At 50.3% G+C, this 13,946-nt stretch overlaps 1 protein-coding gene across 1 annotated transcript in view; it reads right to left on the reverse strand.

The window, feature by feature from the left end:
- Positions 1-1,516: 1,516 nt before the first annotated feature.
- Positions 1,517-13,946, reverse strand: part of LOC308562840 (O-acyltransferase like protein-like) — a gene marked incomplete at its 5' end in the record, with an annotated part of 51,333 nt that continues 38,903 nt past the window's right edge. Inside the window, 6 exons of the mRNA XM_081149268.1 lie at positions 1,517-2,044; positions 2,347-2,489; positions 5,033-5,219; positions 5,754-5,886; positions 7,662-7,775; positions 13,010-13,089. Coding sequence (XP_081005394.1) covers positions 1,910-2,044; positions 2,347-2,489; positions 5,033-5,219; positions 5,754-5,886; positions 7,662-7,775; positions 13,010-13,089 — 792 coding nt within the window. The 3' untranslated portion in view covers positions 1,517-1,909. The remainder of the gene's footprint in view (positions 2,045-2,346; positions 2,490-5,032; positions 5,220-5,753; positions 5,887-7,661; positions 7,776-13,009; positions 13,090-13,946) is intronic.

Genomic DNA, 13,946 nt, shown 5'->3' on the forward strand with positions numbered 1-13,946 from the left:
ACAGTTTGTTTTAGAATCCAAATAAAGTCCAGGCAGGCTATAAACCCTCAACTTCTATGTTGAATAATATATTGAAACAAAATCTAGAACAAAATTGAATTTCTCTAGCCCCACTTTATGTTTTATGAAATTGCAACAGTGAGGAGGGTATTTTTTTTTCCCCCTTATAAAAAAACTTTGGGAGGCTATGTTAGTAATTGGGAAGCTATTTCCAAGGACCCCAGGTTTCTAGCCTCATAACTAGAAGCACTTGGCGATTTGAGTGCCCAGCAATGTTGGCAGGCCAGTCATTTCCCGCTGGGGACCATCTGGATTGTAGCTTTCCTCCCGTAAATGTCACCGGCCCTCAGTATCTCCTCTGGGGCCTAACTTAAGTCAGAGGGTTCATGTGTCGAATCAGCCAGCAGAGGGCGCCCGAGGAACTCAATGCACTTGGGAGTTCTCCCCAAACCCACCTTGGAGCCGTTTCATTACACACTGAACGCGTCAGGGTTTGTCTCCTAATTCAGGTCAAATTCTGCCAGCAGAAGGGACCAGACCTCAGGGAGATGTGGCTTGTTCCCCAGGGCTGGCTGGGAAAGGACAGGGTTAGCTTGCCAATTGCTCTGTGGAAGGACTGAGGTCTGCACCCCCTCCCCTCCCGCGGTCTTCCTTGAACAGCCACTAGATGGCAAAGAGAGCATACACTGATGGGGGGCATTCCGAGCTGAAAATCTCCTTGAAGCCCCGTGATTATTAGTAATTTTTTCGCTTATTAAGTACACAAAGAGAGTGTTGCTATAAGCAATGTCAGACATGTAAGTAGGGATGGTTAACGTGAAATTACACACTCAGGAGGAAACCTGGGCCTCCAGATGCTCCATCCGGCCTCACAACTCCCCATCTCTAGGTCTCATTGCTGGAAACTGAAGGGGCTGGGACAGTAGCCACTTGCGAGGGTCTCCTGCCAATCCCTTGGGAGTTTTTGTTGGAGAGCTGTGTTGGCAACAAAGAACCACAAACTGGCCAGTTTAAAACAACAGAGATGTATGTCACCTCACTATTCTGGAAGGCTAGAAGCCCTAAGCAGGGTGTCGGCAGGTCCGCGTCCTCTTGGAGGGCTCCAGGGAGACTCCTTCCTTGCTTCTCCTGGCTCCTGGTGTTTGCTGGCCATCCTTGGGGCTCCCTGGCTTGTAGACAGGCATCTTCTCCCTGTGTGTCTTCCCTCTGTGTATCTATGTCTGGGTTCAGATTTTCCCTTTTTAGAAGCACACAAGTCATTTAACTTGATCACCTCCATAAAGACCCTCTCCAAATAAGGCCACATCCTCATATACTAGGGGGATTCGAATTTCATATCTTTTTGGGAGAGATACAAATGAACCCATCACAGGGACCAGGGTATAGAAAAGATGATGCTTGGGAAACTTGTAACAACAAACCCATGAATTGCGCACCCTGGTGAGACACCATCCTGAGGGTCCGAGGAAAAGTTATGAATCTATAAAGGTATTATAAAAACACAAAAACCACTATGATGAGGAAAACTACACAGCGTGATTTTAATTAGGAAAGTGAACGCCTCAACCCAAATTGCATTCAACTCACTATATTCAATGTTTTTCTATGATCACGGATACAGAAAATAAATACAGGATGAGACCAAAAATATCGGGAATTATTATTTTTTGCTAAAAAGCACATCAAGAGGTAATTATTATGCTACTAAACAGATTATCATAGAATTCTTTTATATAGTAAAGACTTAGAACTTCTTTATAGATGAAACTCAGGGACCTTGTATGCTATAAACACTCACAAAAGCAGATTCACGCCCCTTTCCGGGAGCACGAGCGTTCTCTACATAAACAAGGCCGCCCCTGCCTGTCCTTCGCCACCAATAAAGGGCCATCCGTTCTTTGGGGGTTTGCTACGATGTTCCTGGCCCTGCAGGCACCGATCCCAGAAGGCAGCGCTTCAGCTCCTGACACGGTTTCTCAATGAAGAGCGTGAGGGCCAGCCCGGCAGTGAAGGTCAGCAAACAGTGTCCAGAGAAAAGATAGAGCTGGGGAGAAAGAGGGGCACAGCGGATTCAGTCCTACTACAAGAGCCCCCTTGTGCTTGGATCTTCAAGTGTACCATCCTGGCTGTGGGCAATGGAACTGGAGACAAACAGCCCTAAACATTAAAACTAAAATAAAGAAAGCAAAGATATTATCCCCTGCAGAAGCCCTCCCTCAAATAAAACAAAGAACAACAGGCTCCCAGCGCCGCCACCACCAGGCCCCCTGTGGAAGCCAGTAGGGTGGCTTTGTTGCCCCAGGAGGGGACAGCCGGGGGCTGCAGAGCCGGGAGCTGCTGACTCACCATATTGGTGTCCGTGTAGTGAATGAGCGTCTCCTGCAGCCCGTTGTAGAGGATTATGGCCACAGGGTGCGCCAAGTAGCAGGCGTAACTGATGCTGGCCAGGAAGCTCCAGGTACCCCAAGAGAGCAGCTGGTTGACCGGCCCTGCGGGGAGCAGGCACCTGTGAGGACCCCATATCACCGCCCCTCTGTCTGGGTGCTGCACCTAAGACTTAGGGCCTCTTCTGAGAAGGTCTTCATTCATTATCATTTTTAAGGGAATGCACTAAAAAACATACCCCAACTTCCCACTGCAGGAAGATGGGGATACGAGAGAGGCTAATCTTGAGTTTACAGTCAGTTTGCTTCCTTACTGTGGTTTTGAGCCCTGAGCACAAAATAAAACAAGGTGCAAAGTCCTTTCGCTGGCCTGAGATCTGGTTCAAGGTGCAGCCCCGGGAGCTGCTGGGCCTTGGGATGAGGCAGCTGACGTGGCCGGGCCTCAGGCTCTTCACCCATTACTGGGCGGCCTGCATTTGATCAACTTTTAGGTCCCTTTCAGGACAGATATTCCATAACTTGGACCCAAAGTAATTCTTACTCCTTTAGGATGGGTCCATCTACTGTTCAGGTGTGAGGACCACTGCCGTTGGTGAAAAGGAGCCACAGAAAGGTTTTAACTGAAGGAGTGACGTGGGTGACTCAACAGAGAAGACCTTGGATGGAACAGGACCAGCACGGTGAGCTTTGACACAGACTGAAGGTGAAGGAAAAGGTGACTGGAGCCACCAAGATCCCTTCTAACCCAATCGGTATGGCTCAGCGGTTGAGCGTCGGCCTAGGATCCAGGAGATCGTGGTTCAATTCCCAGTCAGGGCACATGCCAAGGTTGCGGGCTCGATCCCCAGTGGGGGGCGTGCAGGAGGCAGCCGATCAATGACTCTCTCATCATTGATGTTTCTATCTCTCTCTCCCTCTCCCTTCCTCTCTCTGAGATCAATAGAGATATAAAAATTTTTAAAAAGATCCCTTCTCATCCTGAGAGTCTGAATTAAACTTTTCTAGAGGTCATCAACTAGACACACATTTTCTAAAAATCAAACCCATCCCCTTCCACACTCACCTACTAATCAATCTTGATATCTTAAAATAATGTTGGAGACACAAACTTAGGACATCAGTCGCACTATAATTGTGACTGGCCAATGACAACAAACATTGCAAAAATAAATTGCTCAAGAATGAACCAAAGGGCTCGTTGGTCACCTGGACTGCCAGAGATATCATCCCTCCTCAGGCGGATGATTGGTGGCATTCACTAGCTCCTCTGAAATGATAAAACTGCAAGTTTGTTTCATCTTCTGACTTAACCTATGTCCTGCCTCTCTGATCAGCATGGGCACGAGCCACTCATGCCGCCCCGAGCAGGACTCCTCCCATTAGAAGGAAGACTGCAACGTTTGCCACCCCATCATGGGTGGCCTGTGCCAGGCCAGGGGAGCACTTGCTTATGTTCTGAGGCTCTGCGAACAGCTCAGGGCCATTGTCACCAGTGGGGAGCAGTGTTCGGGTGTGGTCACATGCTCCAAAGAGCTGCCTGTCTATGCAAATACATGTCAGGGAAATGCAATCCATTTCCTCTTTAACATCATTTCTCCATAGAAGCCAAAGCTTTGAAAATTAAAATAGTAAAGAAAAAACTCCCTCATCGGGATATAATCATAACATTTAAGAACAATTTGAATAACTAGACATCTAAGAGGGGAACTGTGGCCCAGACATGAAGAACTTTGGGCTTTGCGCTCGGTCCCAGTTCACTGTCCAGCACAGCCACTATCCAGCTGTGCGACCTTCACGCGTCGCTTCATCTCCAGGCACCGTGTTTCTCATTGAGAAACAACTAGAGTTTTCTCTACAAGGGGGTGGCCAGTGCCACCTGGGATCCTATGGGCCAAGTTCCCCCTGGGCCTGGCGTGAGTCTGTGCCGTCAGTGGGAAGTGGTGTCATCACCATCGCTGTATCACTTTTCCCCTTCAACTGTGATTTCCAGCTCCCTTTGCTAACTGGCTTCACCAGGCAAAGTTTAAGCTCACGCTAATTCTTTCCCCCGGACATAAAGTTGTCGTGCCTCCAGCTGGCTCTAGTGGCATCGCTTCAGGGCTGCTGGGCAGCGTGGGGCCAGCAGCACTCTGGAAGCTTCCTGCCAGCCTTTTCGCTGACGACACCTCAGCACATGACTTGCACAGACATTTCCAACCTGGAGAAGATTATTTTCTTTCCATTTAAACCCCCTTTTTGCTTGATTTCCGGCACGGTGAAGACAGGGCTCCGTAGGAGCAGTTTCCCCAGTTATCAAAGGGCTGGGGGACCTTGTCAGTCTCTACCTCCAGATGAGTACACCGAGGTCGGAGTGGGTGCCACCAGAACGCGTGTTCCCTGCACTGGGTTTGTTTTTCTCATGACCCTGCCTGTTCTCTTCCATCTAAACCAGCTTCATTGGAGAGGCCGCAAATGTTCCTTCCAGAACCTGCGTTCGTACAGAGAAGTCAGTGTCAAAATCTAAAACGGAACATGTGGGGTGTTTTCCCCAAGGATGTAGACAAATTGAGGTTTTGGAGTCATTCACCAGCAAACAGAAGCCCCTCTGTGCACACTGTTTTCACATTTGTCACCTTTAAAGGGACAGTGTGGGCACACGAACCTCATACCTCCATAGCCTTCGTGACATGCAAACATGACCCAGCCCACGGCCACCGCCCACAGGGTCCGGTGCAGGGCCTGGTAGACAGCAGCAGCAGCTGAAGGGGTGGCAGAGGTGTCGTCCACTGCGTACGCCACAGCGACCACCGCGAGCAGGGTGGACAAGCAGGAGATCCACCCGAGCAGAGCCTGCACCTGCAGGGCAGGGAACAAGCCACTCACAGCCCGCCGGGCCACCACGCATTTGCCTCTCTACACTAACTTCCTTTTTTGTATTATTACTGTCACATTAGGTGTCTATTTATAAACTTCGGTCGGTACCCAGATTTGACTAAAGGGAGGGTTCAGATTAGTGGTTGCAAGGGTTAGAGCTGGGGCAGTGTGGGGAGAAGGGGTATGTGGTCATGGAGAGGAGACCCAAGGCAGATCTTTGTGGTGACAGGAGATCTGTGCCTTGCTTGTGGTGCTGGTTACACAAATCTACACGCGTGATACAACTGCGCAGAACTGTACACCCACCCACAAGTGAGGGCACAGAACGCCGGCGGATCCAAGGCCTGCGAGTGTGCCAATGTCAGTTTCTCGGTTGTGACGTTGGACTAGAGTGTGTGACACGTTACCAGTGGGGGGATCTGAGACAAGGGGACACAAGACCTGTGCTGGGTTTGCCACTTGCCACGGCTCTCGAATCATGTTTAAATGAAAGTTAAACGAGAAAAGGAAGCTCACCTTGGTTTTGAGGACATTTGCCTGGTGGTCTTGGTGCATGAACAGGCTCAGAAAGACCCCCACGAGGAACGGCCCGAATCGGCAGTAGGGCTTCGTGTAGTACTCCGAGAAATACAACACGGTTGCATTTTCGCTGAAAAACACAAGGAAGTATCACAAAAGGTTGTATTTGACCTGGACCCAGAAAAGGGAGTCTCTCAGATGCCCGCTGAGTCCATCCGAAAATCCAAAGCGAAACTTGGGGTACATTCGCCCGTTTCCTCGGAATGACCCGCGAACAGTGACCTTGTGACCCTGCTGTGGGCCACAGCTGGTTTGCTAAAATGCCAGGTTCCCTCGGGATCCTCCACCCTGGGTCCCAAGGAAATATGATGGTGGTGTTCATTTTCAATAGTTGTTTCTGGGGGGGAGCTGGTATGTCAGGATAACTTGAAAAATGAGGTCTTGACCTGGCCAGCGTGGCTCAGTGGTTGAGCATGGACCCATGAACCAGGAGGTCACAGTTTGATTCCCAGTTGGGGGCACATGCCCGGGTTTCAGGCTCAATCCCCAGTGGGGGTGGGGGGACGTGCAGGAAGCAGCAGATCCATGTTTCTCTTTCATCATTGATGTTTCTCTCTCTCTCTCTCTCTCTCTCTCTTTGTCTCTCTTCCTCTTTCTGAAATCAATAAAAAATATATTTAAAAATAAATAAATAAAAATGTGATTCTTAGAAGTGAACCTCTTCTGAAAGAAGTGAATCTCTTCCTGGAAGCTCATACAAAATCTGTTGCCTGGACCACACCCCAGTAATTCCATTGGTCTGAGATGGCACTTTCTGGGAACATCAGTGGGATTTGAAAGCCCCCTAGGGGTCTCTCATGTGCATTAAGAGTTGAGAACCACTGGGCGAGAAAGGGGTGAGTCTCCTCTCCATTACCTGGCCATGCCCACAGAGGCCAGTGACATGACGGAAGGGTGTGATGCTCCCCTGGTTAAAAGGCCTAGGGTGTAGTCATTCATCCATTCGTCTCACTCACAAATACATATTGAGCACTTATGTGCCGGGGATGGTTCTGGGCTATTGTATATCCGGTGGTCAGCGAAGGCTGCTCTGAGAAGGTGGCATTTGCACAGACACCTGTAGGAAGTGAAGATGCATGCCCTGCCAAGATCTAAATTCTAAGGGAACAGCTAGTGCAAAGGCCCTGAGGAGGGAGCATGGTTGATGTATGGACGTAAGGAGGCCAGTGTGGCTGGTCCAGAGTCAGCAAGTAGGGGAGTGATGGGTGAGGCCAGATCACTCTGGTTTGAGAGCAATGGGTGGCCACTGGGGGAACTTGAGCAGATGACTGGCAGGATCTGATTTTCATTTGCATCGCTGACTGCTGTATTGAGAATAGATCAGCAGGTAATTGTACCCATTTATCTTGTTTAATACACAAGGTGGGTATAAGGAAGAATTGTTAGATGTACCTCATTAGGGAGGCAAAATAGCACAGTGCGTAAGGTCCTAGGTTCAACTCACACCTATGCCACTTACCAGCTGTGTGGCCTGGAAGGGGTAACCCCAACTTCCTCAAATTTCAGTCTCTCCATCCAACAACAGAGCCTCCCAGCAGCAAATTGCCACTGGAGGAAAAACACAATACAGCCACATGGTGGCACTCCTTTCCTCCGAGAAGCATGTCAGCGGCTAGAGGGCCCCCCCTCCCCCCTTCCTCCAGTGCAGGTTGAAAGGTTCAGAAGTTTGGAAACAAAAGTGCCATCAGCTTTTCCATCTGGGCTGAACATTTCCCGCCCAGTTTTTCCACAAGTCGCTGTGCACAGTGCAAACAGCCTGGCGTTCATTGCCCAGCCCTCCCGGGAGGTCCTGGCCATTCCCAGGGCAGGCAAGGGGCACAGCGGGCAGGCTGGGAGCCCAGTTACCTTGCTTCTGAGGGCGCTGCCACGGGAAGGTCGTGAGCCAGTGTGAGCAGAGCGGTGGCAGTGAAAGACGCCAGGAACAGCGCGGCCCCGAGGAGGGCAAGGACGTGTTTACTTCTGCAAAGAAGAGAGGACGTTGACAAGAGCGCTCTTCAGTCTCCTTCACCACAGCATCTGTGGAGGCCGGAGACTTGAGACTTGGCAAAGGCTAGGCCTGCCGCTCAGAGAGGCTGACGTGGCAGCTATAGCCAAGGGGGCGAGAGCTGCGCTGGAGTTGCAGGAGCTGTTAGCTTTCAGGCTTCACCATTTAATAGCTGCAGGACTCTGAGCAGGACCTTGAACTTCAGTGTCCTGTGTACAAAAAGGATCGTCAAGGCGTCCGTACCTGCCTCACCCTGAAGTTTACTGTGCAGCCCAAAAGGAGACCATGCTTGGGAATGTCCCTTGTCGCCTATGAAGCTCCACACAGACGTAGTGGTGGTTGACTTAGGAGAGAAATGAGCTGTGGGAGGCAGGTGGGACACGGGTGCACAGGTACCCACTCCAGGCAGAGGGGAGGGGGATCCCCCACCCAGATGCAGAATCTGAGACAAATATCTGGGAGCAGGTAGGTTGTGTTGGGGTGGAAGTGAGGGATTGGGTAGTGAAACAGGGAAGCAGGGAAATAGGGAAATTCAATGCAAGGATGAGCTATCAAGGTGGCCGATGCTCAACTCTTGAATGTTCTGCAGAGTCTTATGAAATGCACCTGAAGCCTGGCCAGCATGGTTCAGTGGTTGAACCAGGAGGTCACCGTTCCATTCCTGGGGAGGGCACTTGCCCAGGTTGGGGGTTTGACCCCCAGTAGGAGGCGTGTAGGAGGCAGCTGATCAATGACTCTCATCACTGATGTTTCTCTCTCTCTCTCCCTCTCCCTTTCTCTCTCTGAAATCAATTTTTAAAAAATGCACCTGAAAACTGTCCTAGGGGATGAAAGAGGGAAGCATTTCTCTACTGTTTTCTGTCCCCTGTAGGTCAAGGGTAGCCCCATACAAATGAATTCCTGCATGTGCTGGGATTGTGTATGTGCAAGGCAGAGAGGGCTCCTGAAGGAGTCCCAGCTGTAGGATGTAGGAGGCTCTAGGGCAGGAAATGAGATTTGGGGACCCAGGCTCAGAGCAAGCCACCATCTGGTTGTACCTACTAGGAACTGGGAGGGGTGGGACTGAGAAGACGTGCAGTGATCCTCTGCAATGGAAATGCCAATCGCAGGTGTAAGATGCTCCAGGCATGGCCCTACCTGCATGATGCCTATTCCACTGCTTGAAGTTGCCGTGGTTCTTCATGAGGAAGAGATGAGACACCATTCACTTATCATCATAGTGATACAAGGGGGAAATGCTTTTCATCCAGAGTGTTAATTCTAGAGTAGTAATAATGCTTGGAATGGAGGTGGAGACTTAGCTCAGTGGTGCTGTGATTGATTAGCAGTGTTTGCAGTGAGTGTGGGCAGGGGAGCTATGGTAACAATGCTGTATATGGACCTTGCCTTTTGCCAGACCCTCTAGTTCTGTCCTTAAATTACTGGCATTCTGTGCTAGTTTATTCTCTGAAGGAAAAAAAAAGCCTACTTTTTATTCCTGCCTTCATTCAAAAGCTCAGTGTAGCTGCATAGCCACAGGCTTGGATCATGCTGGCTTGGGGCCAGGGGTAGAAATCTGCTTCCACCACAGCCTCTAGGACAGATGTTGACACTGGGATCAGGTCTCGTCAGTCACAAGGACACTCGAGCAGTTTCTCACCAGCTGTGAAGTAGTAGGTTACCAGGAGCTGATTGTCCCGGGTGGGCGGTAAACCATCCAGTCGGGCCATCTAATAAAAACTCACATTCACCCAAGTCCATATTTGTCTAACTTCCTGGGGGACTGGAGTCCTATCTGTAGCACCTTCTCTCAGGAGTCAGACAAGTCTCCACTAGCCAACTTCCACTACAACTAAACAAATAAAGCTTCCTGACATAGACTGTTGTGCATTGGATTGTGTCTCCCTAAATTCTAACCTCCAGCACCTCAGACTGTGACTTTATTTGGAGGTAGAGTCTTTAAAGAGATAATTAAGGTGAAGGGAGGTGATTGGAATGGGACCTAATCCAATATGAGTGACTGGTGCCCTCCAAAGAGGTTAGGACACAGACTCACACAGAGGGAAGACCATGTGGGACACCGGGAGCAGACACTATCTAGAAGCCCAGAGGAGAGGCCTCAGAAGAAACCAATCCTGCCGACACCTTGATCTCAGATTTCTAGCCTCCAGGCTGTGGGGAAATAAATGTCTGTTGTTTAGGCCACTCAGCTGTGGCACTTTGTCACGGCCGCCTGAGCAGACTAATCCACAGAGCTACCAAAACAGCCAGACAGGAAGATAGTGACCCACGCCCACCTGCCCCCTGAGCCCCCAAGTCCCTAACCAGGGCCTCTGCCCACAGTGCAGAAAGCCTGGTGCTGAGGTGTCCCCTCAGCCAACGCGGGTCAGCAATGGTATTTTCTGGCTCTTTGAGGAAACTGCTCCCAGGACAGTGGGACTGAGAAAGGCCCAGAGCATTCATACTAACCAGCACCCCCATTCTCTCAGGAATATGGGTCCCTCAGGAAGGCCGTGGCCCAAGAGGAGAAGGAATAGCAGAATGTCTCCTGGTCTGACAAGACCCTGGGCCTCCTCAAAGGCCTCTGTCTGCCCCAGCATCCTGGCCAGGTCACCTCACAGGATTCATCTTGCCCTTTCTTCACAAAATACCGTCAGAGCAGCCGCTGCAAACGCCACCTCTGAGAAGCCTGCAGAGGCTTGCCCTCCTCTGCCAGGCTGCCAGGCTGCCGGGGGGCACACCTGCCACACCTGTCCCTGCAGGCACTTGGCGAGGCCTCAGAGCCCTTCCAGGGGCCTTCGCCCAACACAGAGCAGAGCCGGCGACAGCCCCAAAGCACTGGCCGGCCTTGGCTCTGCTGGGCCCAGCTGCTCCCCCTACCCCCCGCTCCACTCTCAGGGAGCTCGTGGGTCTGAGTTTCTTGCCAGAGGGAGAGTCCACCCCATGAGGAGCCCCAGCAGCCCTGAGTGTGTCTCAGCTCCTGCTCTAGGAGCCCCCCCTTTGGCAGCTGGAAGATCAGACACAGGAGTCTTCTGGGTGATCAGCTCACCCCCTCTAAGAGGCTTGAGGGTGGGGAGCTTGCTCAGCACCCCAAAGGCACCTTTTATCTATTCAACCTTCCTTGCTTGATTCCTTGTTGGGGCAAAGGGAGGAGATCGCTCTAATTCTCCATGGCTTCATCCTGGAGAGACACGGTGTAAACAGACATAGTGTGGTAGGTCTTTCTACAAGAGGCTGTTCAGAGTTCTGTTTTGTTTTTTTAACTCTTCATTCCCAAAATAGATAGCAACGTGATTATCAGATCTTATTTCCGTAGTCAATCTCATATGCTTTTATCAGTTCTATTCTGCTGTCAAAAACTGTACACATACCCACCCCTGAGAAAACAGCACATGAGATTAGGATGCTTTTGTTCTGGGGGAATGGGCAGGAGAGAGCCTGGGCTCAACCTGCCCCCCTCTAGTACGCATCTAGGTACAGACCCCGCACTCATTCAGGGTCTCCGCATCCCCCCACGCCCGCCCTCGGAGGAGATGGCGTTGAGAAGAGATGAGGCAGGAAGAGTGTGAGAAGGGCCGAGGCTGAGCAAAAAGGGGAAACCAAAACCTTCCATCCCGAAGCCTTCCTTAAACCCTGCTCCACAGCAATACCGTCCAGAAAGGGTGGTAAGAGAGGAAATCAGGAAAGGGGACCGGCTGCAACGACGAGGAAGCCCTCTGTGACACAGGGACCGAGCAGAGCAGACAGTGGGACGGCCAACCCTGCGCTGGCCTAGCTGAGCAGACACTCACAGTGGGCTCTCCAGCCTCCCCACCCCCCCATCCCTGCGGAGACTGGGGGGGCACTGTTGGCACTGTTGTCCATTTCTAAGGCATGAAGGGGTACCAACAAATGGAGCTGCTCAGGGCAAATTTGGATCTTAGCTCCACCCCCTAGTAATCAAAGATTTACACGTTGGATGTGAAAAATGAATGTGCAGTTTGTTTTGCTTTGTTAATATTCCATATTGACGATGGTGTAATTGGAAGGCCAGAGGACTGCGTATTGATACGGCCCTTAAGGAAAGCAATTTGTCATTATGCTTCAAGATCCCAAAGGATATGCGTGCCCTTTGACCAAGTGATTCCTCTTGAGGATATTCCTAAGGAAACGTCAGCGTTGGAGACACACATTTACCAGGAAAATGTTTATCAGGCTATTATTTATCTAGGCACAAAATTGGAAATAACCCAAGTATTTAACAATAGGGGAAGGTATCAGTAAACCCTAGTTCGTTCATGGAATGGAATGTTACACAGACATTGAAAGTATGTTTACTTAAAAAAATAAAATAATCTAGGGAAATGCTTATGTCATAAAACTATTAAAAGAAAGATACTAAAGTGCATATGCAGAATCCTTTCATGCATAAGAAGCTGTGCAGAAAAAGATCAGGAAGGAAAACACCAAACTATCAACAGCGAATTCACGTCTCCTTGAGGGAGGAAATGGGTCTAAGGGGATCGTGCTCTCTTCTCGTCATCCTTATGTCTTTCCCAATGTCCTTAACTTGAATAAGAGTGAAGAATAAATCTTTTTAAACATGGCATGGATAATGCAAAAACTCTCAGTTTCTCCATGAATGATTGAGGCCTTAGTTTAGAGCTTTTCTAAAACTAACGAAGCTTCAGGTGATCCATCCCCCCAGGTGGAGAAGCAGGTGCAGGGCTGGGTTGTGTGGGGCGCTGTAATTACTTCACTCTTTCGGGCAGCCACCTCACAGTATGTCACAAAACTGTCCCTACCCCTTGACCTAGTAATTCCACTTGCATATGTGTCCCCAAGGAAATAACCAAGAGAAAAAATAGCATGTCCCAAGACATTCGTGGGGGTGCCGTTCATGAGCATGAAGAATTGGAAACAATCTGGGTGCCCAACCTTCCAAATGGCATTTCACCCTAAAGCTGACAAGTATGCAGGTCATGTAAGTATAAGAACCGTTACAGGGGGAAAGCTGAGCATGAGATGTCACACACACACTGGCCACAGCTCTGCAAAAACACAGACTGACGTGCGTTGGACAGAGATTGGAGAATGCAGGAGATGCAGACAGTGGTGGATTTCATGTTCCAAACTCTTCTGAGAAGGTCTCAGCCTAAATTTTAAAAGCTGCTCTCCCTGGAAGGAGCGCTCCCTGAGAGTTCTGTGGAAAAGGGCACATGGGGAGAAAACGTGTCCCGGTAAGACTCACTTTCCATGGATGGAGACGATCACCGGGGTCGTGAGATGGAAATGAAAGTCACTGGCAAGGTACCATGTCCAGCCGTTGCACTGAAAAGAGAGCAAAGATTACGTCTCTCTGGCCTTTACCAGGCCTGCTCCCACTGTCCCCACCTCCTGGGCCAGGAGAGGAATTCAGTGGGCAGGTGGGGGATTTCCACAGGAAGAGAAAGGAATTTTGAGTTACAGGGACCTCACTTACCTCATCTCATCTAACCTTTGTAACAAGCCTGGATGGGAGGTTCAGTGTCAGGACATTCCTGTAGGAAACCTCCAGAGCTTCAGCCATAAAGCACCTTAGTCTCCTCCCCCACCGCCTCCCTCCAAGGGAGATCAGATTTACCCAACAGAAGTGACAGCTCTCCCTGTCCCAGCTGGGGACAAGTTCCGTGGTGGGGCAATCAGCGAAGACTCCAGACTTGACGGCCCTCACACCTCTGCTTCCAAGAGCTAAGGTGGGCTTCACCTCTGAGATGCGGCTGGCTGGTGTCTTTGTCACTGATTCCCACATGTGGCCCCAGCCAGCCTGCATCTAGGAAAACAGCTCAGGCTATGCCCCATGGGCCCCTGGCCCAGGTAGGGGCCCACCTGAAGGCAGTTAGACGGTGCTACGTGCCCTCTTGAAGCTGCTGGACACTTGAAAATGGAAGGCAGCGTCTAGTGGGTAAGTGATCATGCGAGTAACTAGCTACACTCTAGTGATTCTCTCTTCAGCTGCACTTCCAAGGCACAAGCAAAGTCAGTGACATGATTTAATTACAGCAACCTCATTTCCATTTGCTCCAAGTTCCTCATGGGCAAATTAGGGCTTTAGGGAAGCCAAGACCAGTGTATACAAATGCTGTCGCCCTGTCAGATCTGGCTTGAAATGGAATAGAATTCAGGATGGTGAGGGTGTGGTCCAGTGA

The sequence above is a fragment of the Miniopterus schreibersii genome, assembly GCF_964146895.1.
Source record: "Miniopterus schreibersii genome assembly, chromosome: 10".
NCBI lineage: Eukaryota > Metazoa > Chordata > Mammalia > Chiroptera > Miniopteridae > Miniopterus > Miniopterus schreibersii.